At 41.6% G+C, this 23851-nt stretch overlaps 2 protein-coding genes across 3 annotated transcripts in view; both read left to right on the plus strand.

Moving 5' to 3' along the window:
• The window catches only part of cyb5a (cytochrome b5 type A (microsomal)), a 188169-nt gene that overhangs the window by 160146 nt on the left and 4172 nt on the right, over positions 1-23851 (plus strand). The window lies entirely within an intron of this gene.
• Positions 1-23851, plus strand: part of fars2 (phenylalanyl-tRNA synthetase 2, mitochondrial) — a 237955-nt gene that overhangs the window by 63463 nt on the left and 150641 nt on the right. For both annotated transcript variants that reach the window (XM_085762746.1, XM_085762747.1), the window contains 6 exons: positions 7988-8325; positions 15471-15557; positions 15735-15794; positions 17333-17501; positions 18531-18693; positions 19040-19171. In XM_085762746.1, coding sequence (XP_085618872.1) covers positions 8006-8325; positions 15471-15557; positions 15735-15794; positions 17333-17501; positions 18531-18693; positions 19040-19171 — 931 coding nt within the window. In that variant the 5' untranslated portion in view covers positions 7988-8005. The remainder of the gene's footprint in view (positions 1-7987; positions 8326-15470; positions 15558-15734; positions 15795-17332; positions 17502-18530; positions 18694-19039; positions 19172-23851) is intronic.

Genomic DNA, 23851 nt, shown 5'->3' on the forward strand with positions numbered 1-23851 from the left:
AATGAAAGATCTGGATGTTGTTGTCTATTGGGATGATTTGTTAGTTACAGGAAAAACTGAACAAGATCATCTGAAAAAGCTGCAAAAGGTGCTACAGAGACTCCAAGAAGAGAGGCTTGAGAGTCAAGAAAACCAAATGCGAGTTTGGTCAATGCAGATTGAATACTTGGGACATGTTTTGAACAGCCAGGGCATTCATCCATCTTCAGACAAGATAAAAGCAATCAAGGACGCACCAGCACCATCCTGTGTGAAAGAACTGAGAGCATTTTTTGGGTTAGTGAATTAATATGACGATTTATGAATAACCAAAGCACTGTACTAGCTCCACTCCATAGGCTGTTAAAGTATGACGGGGCATGGGTGTGGAAGAAACCAGAGCAAGCTTTTGAGGAGTGCAAGAAGTTGCTAACAAGTGACAAGATTTTCCTGCACTATGATTCTAACCTACCCCTCACTCTGGCTTCTGACTCCTCAGCTTATGGTATAGGAGCTGTCATTCAGCATGAGAGGCCAACAGGAGAAACCCGTCCCATTGCTTATGCGTCACGGACGCTATACCCTGCTGAGAACAAATATTCTCAGATTGAAATAGAAGGACTGGCATTGATTTTTGGAGTGAAAAAGTTCCATCAATATTTATGGGGAAGGAAATTCAAGCTTGTCACTGATCATAAGCTTTTGCTGACTCTTTTTGGAGAACACAAAAGCCTGCCCACCATGGCTGCTGCCTGGATTCAAAGATGGGCAATCATCCTCTCTGCTTATGACTCTTGCATTGAGTGTGCTTCAGAAAAACACAGCAATGCACAAGGACTGTCAAGGGTTCCTTTACCTGACACAAGCGATGTAGGGACTGAAGCCATAGTGCAGAACATTCATGCATGTTCTATGAACTGAACATTTGATGCAAGTGCCAGTGGATGCTGATCAAGTTGCACGTGCCACATGCACAGACAGTGTGCTAGCCAAGGTTCTGAAATACATTACGAATGGTTGGCCTGATGATGTGGACAATAGTCTGAAACCCTTCCACACACGCAGATATGAACTGTCAGCTGAACGTGGATGTGTACTCTATTGCACCAGGGTGGTTTTGTCTGAGAAGCTCAGAAAAGTTGTGTTGAAAGAGTTGCATTCTGGTCATCAAGGAGTTGTGAAAAGCTCTGGCACGCAAATATGTATGGTGGCCTAAGATTGACACGGATGTAGAGCAGGTCTGCAAAGCCTGTGAATCTTGCCAGATGGAACAACGGATGCCTCGGTAGGTGCCTTTACATCCTTGGGAGTTTCCAGGCCAGAGCTGGAAAAGATTACACGTGGACTTTGCAGGCCCCTTCTTACTGTAGGTCACACCTTCATGATTGTCGTAGATGCCTACTCCAAGTGGCTAGAAGTATTCAGAATGCCCAGCACCTCATCACAAGACTAAGGAGACTGTTCGCAGCATATGGTCATCCGGAGCATGTTGTAACTGACAACGGAACGCAGTTCACATCTGCAGAGTTCAAGAACTTCATGCATCAGAATGGAATTCTGCACTCTACAAGCACCCCAGGCCATCCTGCTTCTAATGGTCTCGCAGAGCGATATGTGCAGACATTTAAGAGTGGAATTAAGAAGCTTTCTCAGACTACACTTGACGTTGAAGACAAGATCTCTGTGTTTCTGATGCAGTATTGCTGTACCCCAAACTGCACCACTGGTCAGTCGCCTGCGGACTTGGTCCTAAACAGACATATGCAAACTCGCCTGGACCTGATGCATCCTGACACTGCAGTCACAGTTCGCAAAAAGCAGTACATGCAGAAGTTCTATCATGACCAGCGGGCAGTGAGCGGATCTTTCTCTTTGCAAAATACGGCAGGGGGGGGAGAGAAGTGGATTCCTGGAGTGATAGAGCACCAAGCAGGACCAGTGTCTTACAAAAGTGCAAGAGACAGACACAGACATAACATACAGGAGACATGGGGATCAGTTGAGATCCCGTGTCACAACTGATGGACTCATTTTGGATACTGACTGTACAACCTCTAACAATGACACGTCCACCCAGCCAAGTGTGCTCCAAGACAACGTGTCAGCTGGTGCTGATCTTCTGCATATGGACAGTGCAGAGGTGCCAGCAGCATCTCCAATGCTGCGCCGCTCAGCCAGAGAAAGGAAGCTGCCTGAGCGCTATGACCGTTAATGTGCAGATTGATTGTTCTTTACAAGCAGGTTGACACTCAGTTCAGTATAGCTTTGTTACATTATGCCTGTCTTAAAAAGGTACAGAATTAAAAAAAAAAAAAAAAAAAGCAAGACAAGGGAGTTTGTTAAATTAACTTAGAGACATTTGTATGAGTTTGTATGGTAATACAAGGCACTGATATTTTAAGTCATGGTGTAACAAAAGTGTACTTTAATTTAAAAAAAAAATCCATATGAACTATTTAAAGTGTCATCATGAAATATGATATTATTTAATGTATTATAAAAAAGAGTAGCACTCCAAGTTACTTACTTAGGTTGTAGTAAGACTGAACTGGTCAACATTCTTGTCACCATTGATAATGGGCTGTGGAGACTTGATTATGTTAATGTTTCACTTTCTTTCATTTGGGACAGCTCATACATTTGGTGATGTATTATGCTGACTATGCATGCTATATTCACATATTTGGTATCACTGGATTCTGCACAAATCCATCTTTCAAACAAGCCATCATATGTGTTTCTATGACAATCCCTGGCTGAGCAACTACAAAGTAAATGAGAATATTCTGCATAGATATTCTTTTTTTTGTATGTCCGCTTATTTAAGGCAAGTGTTTATAGGTCTCTATATGTTACACACATCAAGATATTCACATCCAGTTTTTTCTAATAGGTAAAGGAACTTCCTGGCCACAATTATGTCAAGTTTCAAAGCTGTCAGAGCTTGTGTTATTAATCTACATGAGTTTATGTGTCTTAACTCCCATACGGCCAGGCTGTATTTTTGTTCTATTTTAAGTTTGGGGTGTATGACAATATGTATCAATTTAACAGTGTTTGCAGTAAAATATTTTAACCTAAGAATCCATTTCATATATGAGAGACCTTGGAGATGAGGAAAAACATTGTTAGGTTTTGTTCTACCTCCGGTAGGGGTATCTCAAAAACTAAAGCCCTTTTTGACAGTTTGTCACTAGCCTATGTACTGTAGGGGCCCAAAACCCTTCTCTGTGGGACTCCACATGTTGGAGATTGACTTCATTAACATTAACACAGATCAACACAAACCTTTTAGTCCAAGTGTCCACTCTTTTAAAGGGATAGTTCACCCAAAATTTAAATTCCACTTATTATCTCCTCCCCCTCGTGTGGACTAAGGGCTGGGAGAAGTTTCAGAGTCCTCCGTGGCTTCTCTGAGTTACAGGGGGTCTCGGCGTAGCAGTGCATGTCCATATAACGGTTGCAAATGGAGACCAACTGTCTTCGTAACAAAAAGACACACCAAAAAACATCCAAATACCTCCATGCTGCTCGTATGTAATGTCCGTCTTGTATTGAAGCCCCGAAATGCGAAATTGTCCTGAAAAAAATTAAATAAGTCTATATTTCAAGCTTGTTTTGTAGCGGAAGCTTCTCGAAGCTCCTCTTCCCAGTTCGTCCAAATTTGGACGAACTGGGAAGAGGACAGACCCTGGTTCGTCCAAATTTGACGAACCAGGGAGAGAAGCTTCTGCTACAAACAAGCTTGAAAAATAGCCTTTTTTTTCCGGGACAATTTCGCATTTCGGGGCTTCAATACAAGACGGACATTACATACGAGCAGCATGGAGGTATTTGGATGTTTTTTGGTGTGTCTTTTTGTTACGAAGACAGTTGGTATCCATTTGCAACCGTTATATGGACATGCACTGCTACGCCGAGACCCCCTGTAACTCAGAGAAGCCACAGAGGACTCTGAAACTTCTCCCAGCCCTTAGTCCACATGAGGGTGAGTAGATGGTGAGTAGATAATGAGTGAAATTTCAATTTTGGGTGAACTATCCCTTTAATGTGTCGTCTGGATTTCCTCTTTGCTGATTTGGCTCAGGTAAATGAATGTTTACAGTATCAGTGTGTCCATGACCATTGAATTCACAGCTTTTATTATATTCATGGGAAGAGGAGTAATTCTCATTGTGGCCTGTAGCGGGTCACTATCAGTGCTTGTATTGCTTTATCACCTCAAAGTGATGCCTCTGGGTATTTTCCTTTTAAGTCCCACTGAAGCCAAAGTGACCTTGAAATGTACCTTTACCCAAGAATCTGTGTTTGTGTATGAGAGCTAGAGAGAGAGAGGGTGACCTCAGCACTGCGCTGTCCAGTCCAGTAGAATATGACACCAGCATAAGAGCTGAGGTAAAAGCTTGGATTTAGGAACAATAATCCATTTTGCTGCAATGCCACTGCAATGCAACACCCTTTGTCTTGTTCAGGGATGCTCCCTGTTTTGTGTGAGTGTGCGTGTGGGTGTGTGTGTGTGTGTGTGTGTGCAAGTGCAAATATTTGATGTCTCACTTGTATCCTGTCAAAGGGTAATTGATGGAGGGACATGAAAGAGCAAAGAGAAACAGAAATCAGCTGACTCTCATCACTGTCTCTTTTCAACCTTTGCTGTTTCTACCCATTAGTGTAATTTTATCTGCTAGAAATAAATGATCTGTGTGTGTGTGTGTCTCTGTGTGTTGGGGTAATTGCCAGTTTGGAGTCTTGCCTTGCCCGACCTCCACTAAGAATGTGGTCTGGTGTTTTTATGAGCAACTCTGATTCATGTGCTGCTTGTTTCCCTCCCCACTGTCAAGTGAAATGATAAATGTGATGACTGAGTGGTGAGCACTAAAAGCAGTCAGTGTTGAAACCTGCCCAGCTCCTGGTCAGACCTGGTCAGAGACCAGCTGGTGAATGTAGTGGGACACTTAGCAGGGGCCAGAGACAAACAACGCGAAAAAATAAAAACAGCTACACACTTAATTATTTTCTTAAAATGTTAACTTGGGTACTTTTTTGGTATTTTTTTGGTGCTATTCTCCTTATATTAGGCTCAAACTTCAGCAATCACTTTAGGTGTTTCATGCAACACCAGATTTTTCCTTCAGGAGCTGGTGGAGACTAAAGATAGGGATAAAAAAAAGTACTTATATGTAGTACTTGTTAGTATTGAAAAAAAAATCTGTTTATCCATCCAGGATCCACCTGTTACCCATGTTTGTGGAGCAAACATCAGTATGATTGTTCTTTTCATCATACAGTAGCTCTAAGCAGTCCCTCCAGGAATTTGCAACGTCGCGATCACAACAATTAACGCAAATTCAACCAATCCCCGTGAATTTTGTGCGATCTTGCAATTTTGTACAATCACCACAACTTTTCCGCAAATTGGAGGGCGAAGTCGCAATTTTTCAATGTAGCCACATCCTTAGTAGAGCAGGTATGAGCAAACAGTGCATAATCCAATTACGTATGGCTAATTTGCATACATACAACACCTGATAGCCTAAATGGGTTCCATTCAGACCTTAATATTAAGTTTTTCAACTGTAATATCTTAACAAGACTGAACAAGACATTTTCACCTGCTATACCCAATGTTTAGATCAGGTGTGTAATGTCATACCTGCTCTACTAAGGATGTGGCTATCTTGAAAAATTGCAGTCATCTTGAAATTTAAAGTGGTTTCTTGTCGGTTGACCGATGGAGTCAACTCATTCCAATTTTCAAGCTCGGACCACCACAGCACCTTTATGTATACATGTGCCGTCAAAACGGTGGAATTTATTAGGGCTGACCTCCAAAAGTCGACTATTTGACGATTCGATTCGGAGGGGTCTGATTCGACTATGAACCTCGTAGTCGAATCTAACCAAGACCGTACCATTCTGACTATATGGGGGTGCCCACGGCTGCTGAGCATAAATTGTTACATAGAATGTATTTTTTCGTTATAAAAAGCCTATTTTGATACAAAATCTGCCTACTTTCTGTTAATAAATAGTTCAAAATTATGTGTGCGTTTAAACGGTAGTCTTAGCTTCTTACTACGTATTAATAAATCACCCACTGCAGTTGCACAATCAAATGAGCGGAGGTCTTTTTTTTTTTTCAAATGAGCGGAGGTGAGCAGTAGGACCGTCAACGTCACGGTACTCAGAAGTCACTGCAGAACACTCACTGAGTGGCAAAAAGACGAGAGGCAGAGCCGCCAAAGTTTAAAATCAAGGAAGTCTGACAGTCTAACTTTGTCAACATTTATCATGCATGATGACCTAACAGCAAAACATTGTGAGGATACATCTGACTTTGACCGAATTACATTCAAGAACCTGCTTTCAATCACGGAAAATAAATTAACTCCAGCGGTGATTTTTTTTTCCGATGGATCAGCTGTGTTTACCGTTTCAAGTGTCAATAGTTCTGATGGTTAGACAGATGAATTAGTCTCTAACACATCCTAAAGTTTGACATGTCAGAGTTTTTCAGAAGAGGAACTTGTTTTTTTTCCGACTTCCGAGTTGTCATGAACGCACCATAAGTGTCGGGAGTCACAGCTGTGATCTCGTCCCTCTGCAGCCTGTCTGTCTCTCTGCCGGTGCCGCGGTCACACTGTGTGTGTTACAGGATTGATTAACGTAATGTACGGATTGTCGAGTCCTTCTGACCTCCGTTTGTTTTGATACTACATGTTTTACCCGGTTTCTCTGTGTCCACGACCACCGCTATCCTTCACCACGTTGAGGGATGTTTGATTTGCCACTCACAGTCCGAGCAAAAGGAGCGTTGTCCAGGGCAACGTAACATAAACGCATACCCTGGCTCACAATGGCTACTAAAAATCATCCAAAGTGTGGAAAATAAATAAATGTATTTGTTTTACACCTACCATATTTTTTGGGTGTTTTAGCTCTTTTGTTTGAAACGGGAAAAAGTCGCAAATTTGCTGCTATCTAAAAAAAAAAAAAAGGTTCGACGATCAGTCGACTACGGCAAAATCTGACGAATCACATTCGACTATGAAAATCCTTAGTCGAAAACAGCCCTAGAATTTATGCAGATTTGTTTGTCTTAAAGCAGAAGTAAGTGATATATTTGTGTTAATATAAGTCTTAAATAGTTCTATCTTCCGACAGCAATCACTTACATAGAGTGTTTGGTCTGAAACACGGGTCTGTCAGTCACTCTGCTCTGCTCTGAGCCCAGGAGAAAACTTTTATCGTATCCTACAGTTTTTATCCAATGAGGAGAGAGAACGGCATGCAGGGCTGTGTGTGCAGCCAAGGGACGCCGTGAATGTGGCGACGTAGGGACGAGGACTGTTATGGTGCGTTCAAGGAAACTCGTATTTTTCCGACCGTGAAGTGGTACCAGTTCGATCTGGTACGACTTCACCGGTCGGAAGTTATGAGTGGCCGTTATAGTGACTTTCACCGGTAAAACAGGTCGGAAAAACACGAATGGGTTGCCTGGAACGCTACAAAGTCGTAAGTTGTGACTTGAAGCTGTAATTTACGATTTCAAAAGCCTGCCTGGAACGCAGCATTAGCCAAAACGACCGGACCACTTACTTCTGCTTTAATGTAAGTAATCAACTCAGTAATTTTCATGGAGATATCTAAAGGTTAAAAATTTTACCCTATTCACGTGAGAAAAATAATTAATATGCGTATAAATGGGCTATATTTGGGTCTTTTTCTAAACTTTCCCCTAATGGGATTCTTCTGGGCTTTTTTTCCCTCACTCAGGACATGCTGAGGATACAAAATCAGTTGAGTTTGCTTCTGTTGCAATTTATTCAACCTTTTTTCATAAAATGACTGGACTAAATCTAAAAGCCAAAGCCGATGTGTTGTCATGTCTGCATGGGCTTGACCCTTCATCTTCATCTTCATCTTCATCCACCATAATCAAATTGAGAAGAAGTTCTGGTAATGTGTTACTGTGACATCGTATTCTAATGACTGTCTAATGTCTTTCTAGCTCCATGGACCAATCATCATGAGACTCGGCACCAACCCCCTTTCCCTGTTCATGCCCCTCCTACAAGCCCCGCCCCTCCCCCTGCTCAGTCGCTGCTGTCTATCAAAATGCTCGGCCAATGGCAGGACGGTATTGTGTCGGCGCCTCAGCACGGAGGGGCCGGCCCCCCAGCCTGTGGTTGGCCCGGACTCTGTGGCGCTCTTGGGTCACGCCTACCCACGAGACGACTTCACCAACGTGACGCCAAAGATCTTGGCCAAAGTCGGCCGCAACCTCCACAACCAACCACATCATCCGCTGTGGCTGATCAAAGAGCGAATCAAAGCACACTTCTACAGGTAGGTGTCCAACAGTAGTTGTAGTACTCATGTTTTTAGTTTGTACTACAATACAAGAAAATAACCAATTAACTAATCAATACAACACACAAAAGAAAACAAATAACAATAAGAAACACAAAAAGGACGTCGTCACAGCTGATCATGACAGAACTAAACACGATCAAGTAAGAATTAAAATGCTGCTTCTCTCTGGGCACATCCCTGTTTATTCAGTCATAACATATTAACCATTTGTGTGAAATTTGTGATAACTGTTGTGTGAGACTTGAGTAATGGCTAAATATAGTGTTTGTTGTGTGAGGTCACAGCGACTTTAATCTTTGACCAACAGAGTCTAATCAGTTCATCCTGAGCCCAAGTCACATGCTGTCAAAGCATTACTGAGATATTGACTTCATGACACAATCACTCTGAACCTGAATCAAAGTTGGAGTTGATGAACCCTGAGATGAAAACCGAGTGTTGGTGTCAGAGCAGCCGACCTGAGTCACTTCAATCAGCTCTGATAAAGTTCTCTCTGAGTGGACCATGAGAAATAGAAAAAGAAACATCAATGGACCTCTGATTCAACAATTCACCATGGCAAGGCCTAGAGTTGTCACAAGAACCGATACTTCGGTACCAATTCGATGCCGACACGGAAAAAATAAATCGATACCTGCTTTTTTCTGGTACCGTCAGAACCGAATATACAACTTTTCCCTCGGCGAGTCGTGTCGATTCTTTCCAGTCAGGTTTTACAGTTATTACAGGCAGTATGGCCGTTGATCACCGATAAACTCAGTAGATGAGGTGGGTACTGATACAGTCTATGGTGCTGAGGCTGAGTAAGCCTGCTTTATGGGTGGGGTGGGGGTCCGCGGTGTGGAGCGGTGCCGGTCTCTGACTGCATCGGGGACTATCATGGATCTGCTCTGTGACACTGTGAGAGTGACCCACAGTCTATGGACTGACCGCCGGTGAGTGCTTTGACACGGTGCCGGGTACGGCAGCACCCGCTGATGGTTGAAACAGCGGTGATACAGTAGCCTACATGCTTTCACATCGGAGTCTTCAAATCAGAAACGTCTGTTACAACATCGAAAAAAGAGAGAGAGACCTGCCGTGCATATACATATTAAGCGTAGCGTTAGTTCTGGCAGGCCATGACGTCAAGCTCTTAATCAGCACAGTAACTGTCATCACCTGTGCAGATCAGCTGATGGCTCAGCTGACTCTCCGTGGCTGCTTCCTATTGGGGAATTGCATTCAGAGCGCGCTATTTAAACTGCTCTAGCCCGACGTCACCTCCCTTGCTGCTGCTGCAACCCACCTCCACCCCAGCTCCTCCTGTCATTGTACATGTTGGTTGCTCTGCTCTGTCTGGGTTTTCTTTGCTGCTGCGCTCCCTGCTTATGCCGTTCATGATGGCTCGTGAAGGGCAGGAAGGTGCTCTTCCTGCCTCAGGCTTTCCACGCAAGCGCGTGGAAGAGCAGGGGGTCCCAGAACAGTACCATACCGCCAAATTAAACTTGTGCAAGTAAATAAATATTATTTTGACATAGTGGTCCTGACAGAAATACAGTTCAGTCATATTGATTTTGACTTAATTTTGACAAGACAGGGCTCCAAATGTTTTTTGCTTGGTCAACTATTTGGGGGCAGCCTTATTAAATTCTGTGCAAAAAGATGTTGAAGCGCAGTTATGTTAAATACTTGACAGTTTGAAACAGTTTTCAAATAAAGTAGTGAATTTAAAAGTACACCCTGAAGAAGGCTTCTGCCGAAACGCGTGGGCTGTAACCCACTCAAATGTTTTATTCGATATAGCCATTGTACATATAAATAAAGGCCTTGGATTTTCCTTTTTTGACCAATGTTCCCACCAAAGAGCACCTTCGTCACATGTTTTGAACCTTTTCCTCCTCATTGGATAAAGGTTGTAGGATACAAGGAAAGTTTTCTCCTCGCCTTACAGCAGAGCAGAGTGACTGACAGACCCGTGTTTCAGACCAAACACTCTATGTAAGTGATCGCTATCGGAAGATAGAACTATTTAAAGAGGAACTAAACCCTAAACCACTTTTTTCTGCTGAAAACAAATATATTTGGGTATAAGGTAGTGTTGTCGGTTGATTCTGGTCCAACTTTTGACATTTTAGTCAAAATATTTCAATTTGGTGTATTTTGTAGTAAAAATGTAGAGTGACTGCCCTCTATGGGTTGAAACACAGCTATTACAATCGAATTTTTCTATTGGCTGAGATGGAGGCAGATGACGTTTTGGAGGCAGCTTTCGTCACCGTCCACCAGCTCCCCGACCAATCAGCACTGGCTGCTGCCTGCCGCTAACGGTTGCTAGGCACTCTAGCTGCTCTGCTGCGGCTAACGGTTGCTAGGCACTCTAGCTGCTCTGCTGCGGCTAACGGCTGCTAACAGCTGCCTGAATGGGAATCGTTAGTGCGGCCGGCGCTAACGAGCCGTTAACGAGCTAACGAGCCGGCGGATCGGCTGTAGATGCTGTGTCACGGCTCTGGCGTCCTCTCCTAGTAGTGTCCACGCTACTAGTGCTGTTAGAGTCGCTCGTTAGCAGCTCGTTAGCGCTAGCAGAAGTGTTGATGTGTGTTTATTACTTTTTTTTCTCTTTTGTGTGATTTCGCGGGTGTGAATGGGGCGCAGGGGGGAGAGGGGAGGGGGGAGGGGGGATCGCAGAGTGCTCCTGAGTCCTGCCCATAATCAAGGCATTTTTTGAATTTCAAGCTTAGAGCACGCATTCACACCCCTATTCACACCCCTCAGTTTTGGATGACGGTTTAGTTGCTCTTAAGACTTATATTAACACAAACATTCCGCTTACTTCTGCTTTAAAGACAAAAGCCCAAAAATATACTTAAAAGAAAAAAAGATACAGATGTCTCCATTTAAAGATCTTGCTCTGTTGTGTCATTGATTTTAATATGTATTAAATTAACTACACTCTCTACCCAATATTCAAATGCTCACTTTTAAACTTCATTTAGTCCTGTGTGTAAATGTAAGAGCAGAACCTAAGTTGTCTTGACTCAGAAACATCCCATCATCTAGGGGTGCTCATTACGTCGATCGATCGCGAAGACAGTGTGGGTCGATCGCGAGATGAAGAACAACAAAAAAAGTATATTTAAAAAAACACAGTTGTCTGGACAGCAGGCATTTTTCTCACAAACGACCTCAAAAGCGAGGGCAGGTCCGCCGAAGCATCATTCCGGGTGAATCACGCTCTCCGCCCGTTGTCTTTGTTGTTACTTTGTTGCCGCTCCACAGAACGCACATGGCTACTTAATATGCACGTGCTGACCATATATGGTTGTGCTGAGGCATTCTGGGGGAGGAATATGAGGTGTGTTCATGTCCGCACCATTCTTGGGTCCGGTGTGATTTATCAATGGAATATTGCAGAGAGTTGTGCGTACGCACAGCTTGATCAGTGTTTCCCACTTACAGAAAGAAGAAAAAAGTGTCCAAAAAAAGATTTTTTTTCTTTTTCTTTTTTCCCCCTCACGTGTGTTTACGTGCGGTGCGCCCGCACGCGAGAGAGGCGGCAGGTTGAGAGGCTGACTGGCGGAGATGAGAGATGGTGAAACGCTAGCATGATTATTAAAAAAACACCATCTCTCATCTCTGCCCGCACATAGACACAGGTTCACATACAGACAGGGGCGCACTGTAAATGCAGCTGCAGCGCTATTAACCCCCCCCCCCGCCGTCGCATAGTCCGACATATGACTGGATGACCAAAAATTTATGGACATTTATTGTGCCATATGGGTTCATGCAGTTATGAAAGGTAGGCTACACCGACATATTGTATATGAAGTGTTATGTATATGTTCATATAGTAGGCTATATAAATAAACGTGAATCATTAATAATGTTGGTAGATCATTTTGACTTGGTCACTTTAAAAGTAGCTCTCAGACTGAAAAAGTGTGAGCACCCCTGATCTACAGTATGGTACGACAGCTATGACAGGACTGCTCATTCCTGTGACCAATCCCCATGTGGAAAATGATTTTAATCTTCTCTCAACGTAAATAACTTAAATGAATGATCTCCACTTTAATGTGGACAGTGTGGATGAAGAAGTGACACAGTGGCAGAAACACTGGGTTACTGAAGAAAGTAAGCTTTACAGAGTAAGTTACCATGGGAACTGAATCAGAGTTAAAGTTAACTGAGTTACCAGAGTTAAAGCGAACTGAGTTTGTGGAAGAAGCCTGCTTCCTGTAGGAGGTCAGGACCAGGACCAGGACCAGGACCAGGACCAGGACCAGGACCAGGACCAGGCCTCAGGCAGCATTAGACTAGTTGTATCATTGTTGCTTATGTAGTTTTTTACCGTGTCTGTGGGTGTGGTTGCTCTGTGTTTATTGTGATTGGAGGACAGGACACAGAGTGGTCCTAACAGCTAACTGATGGATTGTCCTAAAACGATCTTCAGACATTGGTTCCCAGAGGATGAACCCTACTGACTTTTCCTTAAATCCCTAAATGAGCTGCTCTCTCCTCATCGGCTCTTATTCTGCTTCTGCTTGGTGTGTGTGTCTGTGTGTGTGTGTGTGTGTGTGTGTGTGTGTGTCTGTGTTGAGTTTCTTATTTTCCAAACACAAACTGCTGACTGACTCTCTGCCGCCTCGATGTGTCTTCGGGGACAGTCGAATGTGAAAGTTTGCTTCACTGCACAACAGTGAAATATCGTTATGCTGCTGGTTATACTCCACACTCTCCATAAAACACACACACACACACACACACACACACACACACACACACACACACACAGCAATGTGAGCATTAATGCTGCATTAATAAGTCATTAGGCAGTCAGCAAGTGTGTTGTCTGACAGTGGTTTATGACTCTGCCATTTCACAGGTCGTGAACCTTACTCTTATGAAAAGCTTGTATGCTCTGATAGCAGCGGGACAGCAGACTCTCAGGACACCTAAGGGCTGCTGGGTATTTTTCAAACAAGATTTCTTAAGTAAGTCCACGTATCTCAGTCCAAGATCAAGCTAAAACCACATTAAGCACTAGAGAGCTGTAGTGAGGGAGTGAGACTAATGAAATGGAGCTGATGCTAAAGAGTGACACTGCAGCAGTCCAGTGAAGATCTCCTGTCAGGATGCAGCAGCAGATCCACTGCCTCTGTTCTTTAAAGCGCTTGTTCACAGTGTCATCCTGTCAGAGCAGCACAGCCCCGTCTGGGAAACTTTAAAGTCAACTACAGAACACAATCAGCTCCAGATCTGTTGCAGGATTAGCAGCTGACCTCTGGAACACACTTTTCAAAGAGGCTCACAACAAAAGCGCGCTCAGACCTGCTCACAGCGTCTCCTCTGACTCAGTGCTCATCTTAAACAGAGAACAGCAGCTTCTGCTCCGGCCCACTACTTCAATCTAGACCATGTCAAGTGTATAAGCAACTGAGTAGAAACTCATCTCCTGGCTGGATCTAGTTTTTATATGAGCAGACCAACCAATCACATACAAATAAACTTTGATTATTTGAAAGTGTCATGTGTTTGGTATTGTATTGTATTGTATTGTATTGTATTGTATTGTATTGTATTTTATTTTATTAGCACATAAAAGATGTATAAAACAGCATATTAAAAAAGCGGAACAACAACAACAAAAAGACATACAAAGTATACAGTAGATAAAGCAAATGTGCCGGAGAAACCAAAAAACCCCCTAAGGGCTTGTCAAGTGGTCCTCCAAAAGACACACATTCCACATAAATTTAATTTACAGAATGAAAAAATAACATAAAGCAATTAAAAAGAGAGAAAATCAATATTGTGTGAAAATTCAAGATAAACATTCAACATACATTTGTTAAGATAAGCATTCAACATGAATTTATAAAGATAAACATTCAACATAAATTCAGTTTACAGTCATGTGAAAAACAAACATAAAACAATTAGAAAAAGAGAGAGAGAAAAATCAAAGGTGATGTAAAAAGTATATGGAATTATGCATTGCTCAATTGGGCCAATAGCAAGTGAATTATTTGTTTCTTAAATGAATTTATGCTTGTGCAGTTTCTAAGGTGGATTGGTAATGAATTCCAAAAGTGCGGACCTAAATCTAATTGAGAACTGAGAGAAAGTAGACTTTTAAAAAAAGTGGGATTAAGATTATTTGCTGACCTAGTGTTGAAATTATGAATCTGGGAATTGAACTGAAATATAGTTTGGAAACAAATTGGAAGTAACTTGTGAATAGATTGATAAACAAAAATACATATTTGAAAAGTATTTACAGCAAAAACAAACTCAAATCAACAAGGAGCTTCTAAAAACTGGGCACTGATGACTATGACATGGTGGCAGCAGTGTTGTCCTTTATTGTAACGTACAGTCAGTGAAGACAAATTTCCCCATAGGAACCAATAAATCAAATCAATCTATCAATCATGGCCCACTGTCCTGTGTCAGGAAGCTTGAATGAATGACTGAATGTTTTAATACCACACTCCCGATTATTCTGTCAAGTGTACGGCAGAGTATTAGGGCCACGTTGAGAAAACACACAGAACAGATTGAACACACACAGACTTTGAGAATAAAGTCATACATTTACAAGATTTAAGTCGTAAATTTACAAGAATAAAATCGTACATTTCCTACGAGAAAATAGTCATAACATTACGACTTTATTCTCGAAGTTTGTGATTTTTTTATTTGTCAATGTGGCCCTAATACTCTGTCGTACAAGTGAGTTATGAAACCTTTTGAAATTTAACCAAAACATTTCAGAATAAAAGCTCAATATTAATTGCAAAAAAGAAAATTTTGTGGGCACAATCACTGAAGAGGAATTGAGTCAGTTTGTAATTGATGCTGCCCTGATCAACATCTATTTTAGCACAATTCATTCATTCATTCATTCATTCACTCTCAATATAGATGGATTAAGTATAATACATCCAATGCACAAAATGAAGAGCACATGACTGGAGACATGATGCTGAGTAAACCAGAGACATTAGTTCTCCCACCTGATTGGTCAGCAGCTACTCTCTACAGTAGTGATGCTACAGCACCATCAACACACTGTGGCCTTCTGGGTAACCTGTTGGTTCATTAACACTAATGTCTCTCTCCAACCCGTTCAGCTCCTACATCGGTCGCTGGGGCAACCCGCTCTTCTCTGTCCATGACAACCTGAGCCCTGTGGTTACCGTGGAGCAGAACTTTGACAGGTCGGTAGCTGTGATGATTACATAATTGATTGATTGATTAACTAACAGTCACCGACTGTTGTTTGGACTGTTTCACTTCCTTATGTTGTGTTGGGCTGTCTGTATATAAATGTTGACTTCTTACATTCCATGTCATGGTGAGGTGATCCTGATTGACATGTGTGGTTTGATTGACAGTTTGCTGATCCCTCCCAACCACCCCAGCAGGAAACGAGGTGATAACTACTACCTGAACAGGTGGGTCTGATGTCTTTACCCAACAGTTTTATTTATGAATCCATCTCTTTTTCCAACAAAGTCAAACTCTCCAGTTTGTTATGTCCTGCATAAAAGGCTACAGATCTGTTGAGAATTTAATCTAATAAGGAGGACTAAAGATAACACACAATGCACTGTAGGAAGGTAGGTAGGAACGAGGTAGTCGCTACATGTACTGATATACAACTGTGCAGTTACTCAAGTGACGGACTGTCAGTGACTGAAGCAGCATTTAGACCTTCACTTAAAAAAACTACAACAAACAGTCCTGCCTTCAGAAAGAGTTCAGCTACTGAAGTCCAGTGGTTCCCATTCAGGCCACTCAAAGTGTACCATCCCAGATGTTCAAAAGGTGTAATCTGGATCCAGATTTTGAAATCCTTTTTTTTTTTTGCTATCCAGGATCATGTAATCCATATTACTTTTATCCCAGTTGTTCAAAGCAAAGTTGGATCAGTCTGATCCAGATTCAAACTTTTCAAGATTACCAAATCTGGATAATGAGTGCTCTAAATGTGACTGTGTGTCACTCTAAAGGCTGGTAGATAAAAACCAGGTAGAACAGCAGCATAGGGTCACTCAAGGTGTGTTTATTTGATAATGTGGTGTATGTATTGTTTTCTGTGCTCTTTGTTGTTTCTTCAATGTCTTCTAAAATAAATAAAATAAAATAAATTAAAAATAAAAAGTAAATATACAGTAAATTAGTCAAATACATTGTGAATATTTGTTTTAAATTTGAATTTCAAAATTCAAAATACAAAATTCAATTTTCATTTTATTATCCAGTGGGAAAAGTTAATTTTTGTGAAATCAAAATTTAACTTTATTTATTTTAACACAAAAATTTAAGAATCAGGTGCAAAATATCAATGCATATACTACATTATAAATGTTGCTTATTTGAACAATTTGAATTGAATCTAAATAGCATTTTGTTCCTGAAATCTGCCCTGAATCCACCTGACTGCTGGGATCAGAATAATCCTGTTTTGTTTTTTTCTTTTGGATCAAAGTTATCCCAATCCTACTAAAAAATTCTGAACAACACAAACTGAAGGTTTGATCCAGATTAAAATCAAGATTGGATTACATGATCTAATCCGATCTCAGAATCCGTTTTTAGTTTTGAACAACCCATTTTCAAGATTTGATCCAATCCATTATCCAAAATCCGATCAGATTACCTTTTGAACAGCTGGGCCCAGGATGATCCATAGGTTACAACACTTCTGTTTTTGGATTTGTGATTGTTTATTGAATTTTGATTGATTGATTTAATTTTATTTTTTCTCTCCTTCTCTTGTTTTGTTCTCTCTTATCACAATTTATCTTAATGAATTTACTTTTTTAGCAGCTGTGTTTGCGGTGTTTGGTCTTTCCTGTCTTGTGCTGTGTCATGTCTTTATGTTTGTCACTTGTAGTTGCACAATAATAAAAAAAAAAAAATGAGTCAGTGGTTCAGTTTTCAGCCTTGTGTTGTAACTTCTGTGTGTGTGTTTGTGTGTGTCGAGTAGAAACACGATGCTCCGTGCACACACTTCTGCCCACCAGAGGGAGCTGGTGAGGTCGGGTCTGGATGCCTTCCTATTGGCCGGGGATGTGTACAGGAGAGACGAGATTGACTCCAGTCATTACCCGGTGTTTCACCAGGTCGAGGGCGTGCGGCTCTTCTCCAACCACGAGGTGCGACACAGTGTGTGTGTGTGTGTGTGTGTGTGTGTGAACATCTTTTTAGCAGTTTGAAATGTATGTAGTTACAACTTCTGTCCCGACATGTGTCTGTGTCCAGCTCCAGTACTGACTGACAGCAGGAAGATTTATAGTCTGGGTCAGAACTGGTCCAGATGTGGAATGAATGAATGAATGAATGAATGAATGAATTTTTTATTTTTGTGTCATGCCACCACTGTGGTCCATCCCATATGAGATTACAAGACACATAACAAATACAAAAACAAAGACTAGACAGTTCTTCCTGTTGGTGTTACCTGCCACACAGGTGTGACATAAATAAACAATTTCAGATTACTTTCAGTACTCAACTATAGTATATATCGCTCTTCGTCTCATTGCCCAAGCCTTTTCAAGAAATAAAGAAAATGCAAAAATATTCAAATGAAAAAGATGTTTTAGCTTCTCAGCATCGTCTAACCACACAAATTCGTTATTTGGATCTACTTTATAAACAATTTTTGTCTTATAGAGTCATAGAAAGGACAGTAGAACACAAAATGAATTTCATTCTCCACCTCTTGGATGTCACATAAATTACAAATTCTATCGTCTTCTGCTGTGCCAACATATCTGCCTGTCTCCATATGAAGACCAAGAATACCAGCTCTCAACTGAGCACACAGGGATCTTTTCTTTTTAGACAAATTATACAAGACATAGTTTTCTGGGCCAAATACCAGTTTTATTTCACAGCAAGTACACAGTTTTGGTTTACTCCAAGTATCTAATGCCCATCTATCTTTACTTTGTTGAAAAATAATTTCTTTTAATAGTAGAAGTAACATCTGGTACTCATGCTGTACATGTGGCAGATTTGAGTTGTGGAACTTGTATTATTTCAATCAAAAAGTCAAATTGAAGCAGAGTTCAGAACATCAGATATAAACTGAAACCTTGAAGTGGATCTGTGTATGACAATGTGCTGTAGCAAGACAGAGGTGTTACAGATGTGTTACAGATGTGTGGTGCATCTCCCAGCTGTTCTCCAAGGTGCAGAATGGAGAGGACCTGTCTCTGTTTGAGGGCGGGGGGAGGAGGACGCCCCAGAAGCAGGAGACTCACACCCTGGAGGCCGTCAAGCTGCTGGAGTTCAACCTCAAACTCACTCTGACTCGACTGGTCACTCACCTGTTTGGAGACGGTGAGACATCCCCACTGCACGTCTTCACCTCACTGGTTCCCTCTTCTCCTCCTCCTCCTCCTCCTCCTCCTCCTCCTCATCTCCTCTCTCATTGTCCTTCCTGTCCCCCCACCTCCTCTTCTTCCTCCCTCTATCATCCTCCTCTTCCCCCTCAACTACTTCTCTCCCCATTCCCTGTTTCGTCATGTTCTCCTTCTCTTCTCATGTTTCTCATCATTAATCTCCTTACTCCTTTCTTTCTTTTCCTCCTCTTCTTCCTATCCTCCCTTCCCTCTCATCCTCCTCCTCTTCACCACCCACTTCTCTTTTCTCTTTCTCCCTGTCATCCTCCTCTTCCTCCCCTCAGATGTGGAGATCAGGTGGGTCGACTGTTACTTCCCCTTCACTCACCCTTCCTTTGAGCTGGAGGTGCGTTTCCAGGACAACTGGATGGAGGTGCTGGGATGTGGAGTGATGGAGCAGGAACTGCTAAATTCTGGTCAGAATACACACACACACACACACACAGCTGTTTGATTGGTTTGTTTATTTCATTGTGATAATGTGTCCTGGACCTTTTATCTGCATCACATGAGCTTCATCATTAGTCGGTTAGATTGGTGATCATTGGTGATCAGGTTGTCTTTGTTCTTTATTAACTGATATATTGTTACAGTAGTTGTAAGAAATTTGGGATTAGAAATACGATACAATACGATACGATAGACTTTATTGTCCCGTTCAGGGAAATTTGTCTTGGACTCTGTAGCTGCGCCATAAATGCCTTGATGGCCACAATGACAAAAAACAATACACCTCAGCCATACCACAACACATATTGCACATATCCCACAATATAGCACAAACATATACCTCATAAATTCACCATAGTGAATGAAGTTTCTGAAGAGTTTGAAGGTCTTTTAGTCTCATCTTCAGACCTGAAGAGTTCTAATGTGTGAGTGTGTGTGAAGGACTGTTAGCTCACGGACGTGTGAGCATTTTAACAATAACTTTAATCAACTTCTATGAATGAATGAAGTATTTCCATTTTTTGTGTGGATTTAAAGGTCCAGTGTGTAAAACGGAAGTAGAACCGTGACATTCAGTGTTCAGGTTCTAGTTTGCAGCGCTCACTCGCTCACGCTCACCCCTCCCGTCGGCAAAGTGACGGTGGCCTCCGAGGACCAAAAAAACTTGTTTACCAGGACTGTGACGACTGGGAGTATTTCAGGAGCATGGAGCCATGAGGTGAAGATCTAAACCATTTTACCATATGTCTGCTGTTTCCTCCTTCTGCTTCGTTGGTTTATTTATGAATGCGGAACTCGTGAAACGTGCTCTCTGATTGGCTGGATTTTCTGTTCAGGCTGCCGTACAAACACAGGGTTTCCGCGGGGTTGTAAAAGGTATTAAAATGTAGTAAATGAAATTAGCAAAAATTAAGGCCATTAAAAAGTATTAAAAAGTAATAAATGTCATCTGACGAGGTATTAAATTTTCGAAGCACTATCCAACTAAGAGTTTGTTCCCATTTAAGTGCAGGCCTAAAAATCCCGTGAATTTATTTAGCCTATATTTTATAAATTATATGTGTAAGTAGGACCAGAGCGATATCAATGATGGGACGTCGGTCAGTGTGCGTTCGCGGTAAAACTATTTGCGCTTCAGTCTAAAACCGTGCCGCCTGGGTGATTTTGGCTGCTGCCTTGGTTAAAACGTGTGTGCATGGGGGACCGTTCAGATGTATTGTCATTACTTTCAATATAGATGCGCATCATGCGCGATCACAATGTGTCAGTGTTGGGTCAGACAAGATTCTCCCTCGGTGTCTCTCCTACTGTTTCCCACGGAGCTCTGCCCCGTTTGAAAGGTGAAGGAAGCCCATGTGAAAAGACGTCAGGTCAGTGAAATGTTTACCAGGCTGATAATCACGTGAAAGTGAAGCAACCTCATTCATAGTTCGCTCTGATTATACAATATCCAATGTAGACGCGCGACATGCACGCTCACAACCAAAAGCAGCACCGTAGCTGCGCGCATTCGATGCGACGGCGACGCGCTTGTTTTTTTTTTCGTGCATCAGTATCGAGTATTAGCTGTGCGCTGCAGACGTGCACGGTTCCCTATGTTGCTGTGTCAGGCAGGTGTTTCCCACAGAGCTCTGCCCAATTTAAATAAACACAAAGGTTTCCAAAGTGCTGTACAGACAAACGTAATCACAGAAGGGTTAAAATGAAGTAAAGGCGAGCTGTCAAGATGTATGCAGTAATTAATTATTTCATATACTGTACCTATCACTCCTATTATTTCCAATTCACAGGTGCATTAGAATATCATGGTTAAGTTTATCAAGGCATATGTCAGTATTTCAATTCAAAAAGTGAAACTAACACAAAGAATGAAACATTTCATGTCTTTATTTATTCTATTTATTTTAATTGTACTAATTATGACTAACGTTAAATGAAGACTTATAATTCAGTATCCCCAAAAATCTAAATATTACAAAGGACCAATTAAAAAAACAACAACAAAAAAAAAACATTTTTAATAGGCTACAGAAATGTTGGCTTTACTTCTGGAAATGGACTTTGCCATGATATTATAATGTATTGAGATGCACCTGTATATAATTTGTTAATGGTGAGTGTCACCGCCCTAAGCACACCCCCCTAACAGGTAACAGGTACTTGATTTGAATTGTACGCATTTGCCTACTACACTTAGTCACTCAGAAAGTTAAGTAAGAAAATGACAGTAATCCGTTACTTTTTAATTAGTTACCCCCAACACTGAAGTTCGAAAAGTTGCCACTACAGTTGCAGCTCGAAGTCGTGTTGGTATTAAAAAATATTGTGACGGTATTAAAAAAGGTATTAAAAGGTATTAAATTCAACTTAGGAATTTCTGTATAAACCCTGAAACATGGCGGCGCAAGATGGCGACATTCTCTAGAGCAAGACCCTTGTTATATGTAGATATAAAAGAATAATTATAAGGCTACGAAAACCAATCAAATTTGATTTCATAGCGATTATACACTGATACAAATATATTCATGGGTAGTATTTTGCCAATAAATCTACACACTGGACCTTTAACTCATGAGAGTTGTAGCTGAGGCGACCATACCATCCCCTGGTTTCTCAGACGCTGATTGAACAGATGTTTTGTTGCATTTTGTGTAACATAGAACCCTGAGATCTAAACACCAGTCATCATCGGTTATGCTTCTAGACACAAGGATTGATTTGTTGATGTATGCAGTGTAATTCAGCCACTCAGGCTGTCTGACCTGTCGTACATTTAAAGTGCTGATTTCCACCTCCACTCACTCACACACACACACACACACACACACACACACACACACTCTCAGACACACATGCAATAACATTTAAACTATTTGTCTTCCGTCTTTGATCTGTGCCAGTGTCTCTGGTCCTCCCTCTGTGCTGTCAGTCTTCTAAGTGGCTAACTGGCTGCTGTGCCCTTGAACAAAGCTGCAGCGCCGCGCTCCACTTCACTGCTGCTTGTTCCAATCAATAATACATGTTTAAGACACGCGCGTGTGTGTAAGAGCTAGTTAAGAAAATGTCTGCTTGTGTTGACACACTTTTGTGTATGGAGGAGGTTTGTGTGTGTGTGTGTGTGTGTGTGTGTGAGTGAGTGAGTACTTATGTCGAGACATAAATATGCAACTCAAGTGTGAGTGTGTTTGACAGGGGTGGACTGGGACAAAAATTTGGCCCTGGACTTTTTGGTCCAGACCGGCCCACTATCTGCACGCGGATATTTTGCCAACTAGCACTGTTGATGTACATACAAACACACAAGCTCTTAATAACACCACTACTAAACGATATACAATATACAACAAAGTAGAGGAATAGTGTGGAATAAGTTAAGTTTGGACAAAATTACATGCACATAATGAGTCTGCATGCAATCAGAACTTTGGCTAGTTGGCTAAAGTATGGAAAACAATAGTACAATGATCTGAAAAATGGACAAACACTAATTTTATCTTAGAAAGACAGTACAGCTCAACATAATGTACAGACAATGAAGCATGACAAGAAATACTTGTAATTTGTGTACTGCATCATGAGTAATATGTATGCAGAATGATGTTTTACTGTAACAGTAGTTAATAAGTGTTTTATTAATTTTAACTGTATAATGTTAAACTGTTGAAAGGACAATAAACCATAAACACTGACTGAAAAAAATATGGAGCATACATATTTGTTAAGTTGTTCTCAATGTCCTTCATGACCAAATTTGAGTGAGGGCACTTTAATAAAAGCAACTAATCAATTAATGAGGATAGTATATGAATATAGTTATTGTTTTCCAATACTTTAGATAACTAGATTTAGCTGTAACACACCACACCATCAGAGTTATTAGCTATAGCTATTTATTATGTCAAGTAACGTTCATAGCAACCGTTCTGGACCATTTACAGTATTTTAATGAATGTTTATCCACACCATTCTGGAAAGCACATACCTGCTTAACAATCACTACCTCCTTCACATGGTGGAGAGTCTTCCTCAACACTTATTTTTTCAGCCTCCTCCTGCACCATAAGGGCACTGGTAATGGGAGCCTCACTCTCCTCAGACTCACGTGAAGGACCTGCTGCTGAAGCTGCAGCATCGGTGCTTCTAGCCCAGGCCAGGCGGCCCCTGCAGCAAACATCTGCGTAATTGTTGTACTTTCAGCAGTCTGTGCTGCTAGAGCTTTTCTTTTTCTGTTACTTTCCTCCATTTTTCCGCGCTGCCTTTGCGTTTTTTTTTACTTTTCTTTTCCGTTTTCGTGCGCTGGTGTTTTTTTTTTTTCTCTCTCTCTCTCTCGCTCTCTCTCTCTCATCATGACTCCTCATCATTAAAAGTGATTGGACGAGGGGGGGGTCTACAACATGCGTGGGTGGGACTCCTGGGCCTCTGTAGCCTCTCATAGGGCCATTGGGCCAGGTAGACAAGCCACTGGGCCAATCGTCACCTCTCTGCTGTGTCTGCAGCTGAGCACTGTGGGCCGAGCTGATGCATGTCTCTCTCCCTGGGCCGGGAGAGTTACAATAGGCAAGGCGAGGCATGGCGGAAAAAAGTTAAATAAATAAATAAATAAATAAAAAACGGCCGCCTATCGGCCCATTAGTGACCGGCCC

This window comes from Trachurus japonicus, chromosome 20 (genome assembly GCF_045865225.1).
Source record: "Trachurus japonicus isolate A0001 chromosome 20, Traja_1.0".
Taxonomy (NCBI): Eukaryota; Metazoa; Chordata; class Actinopteri; order Carangiformes; family Carangidae; genus Trachurus; species Trachurus japonicus.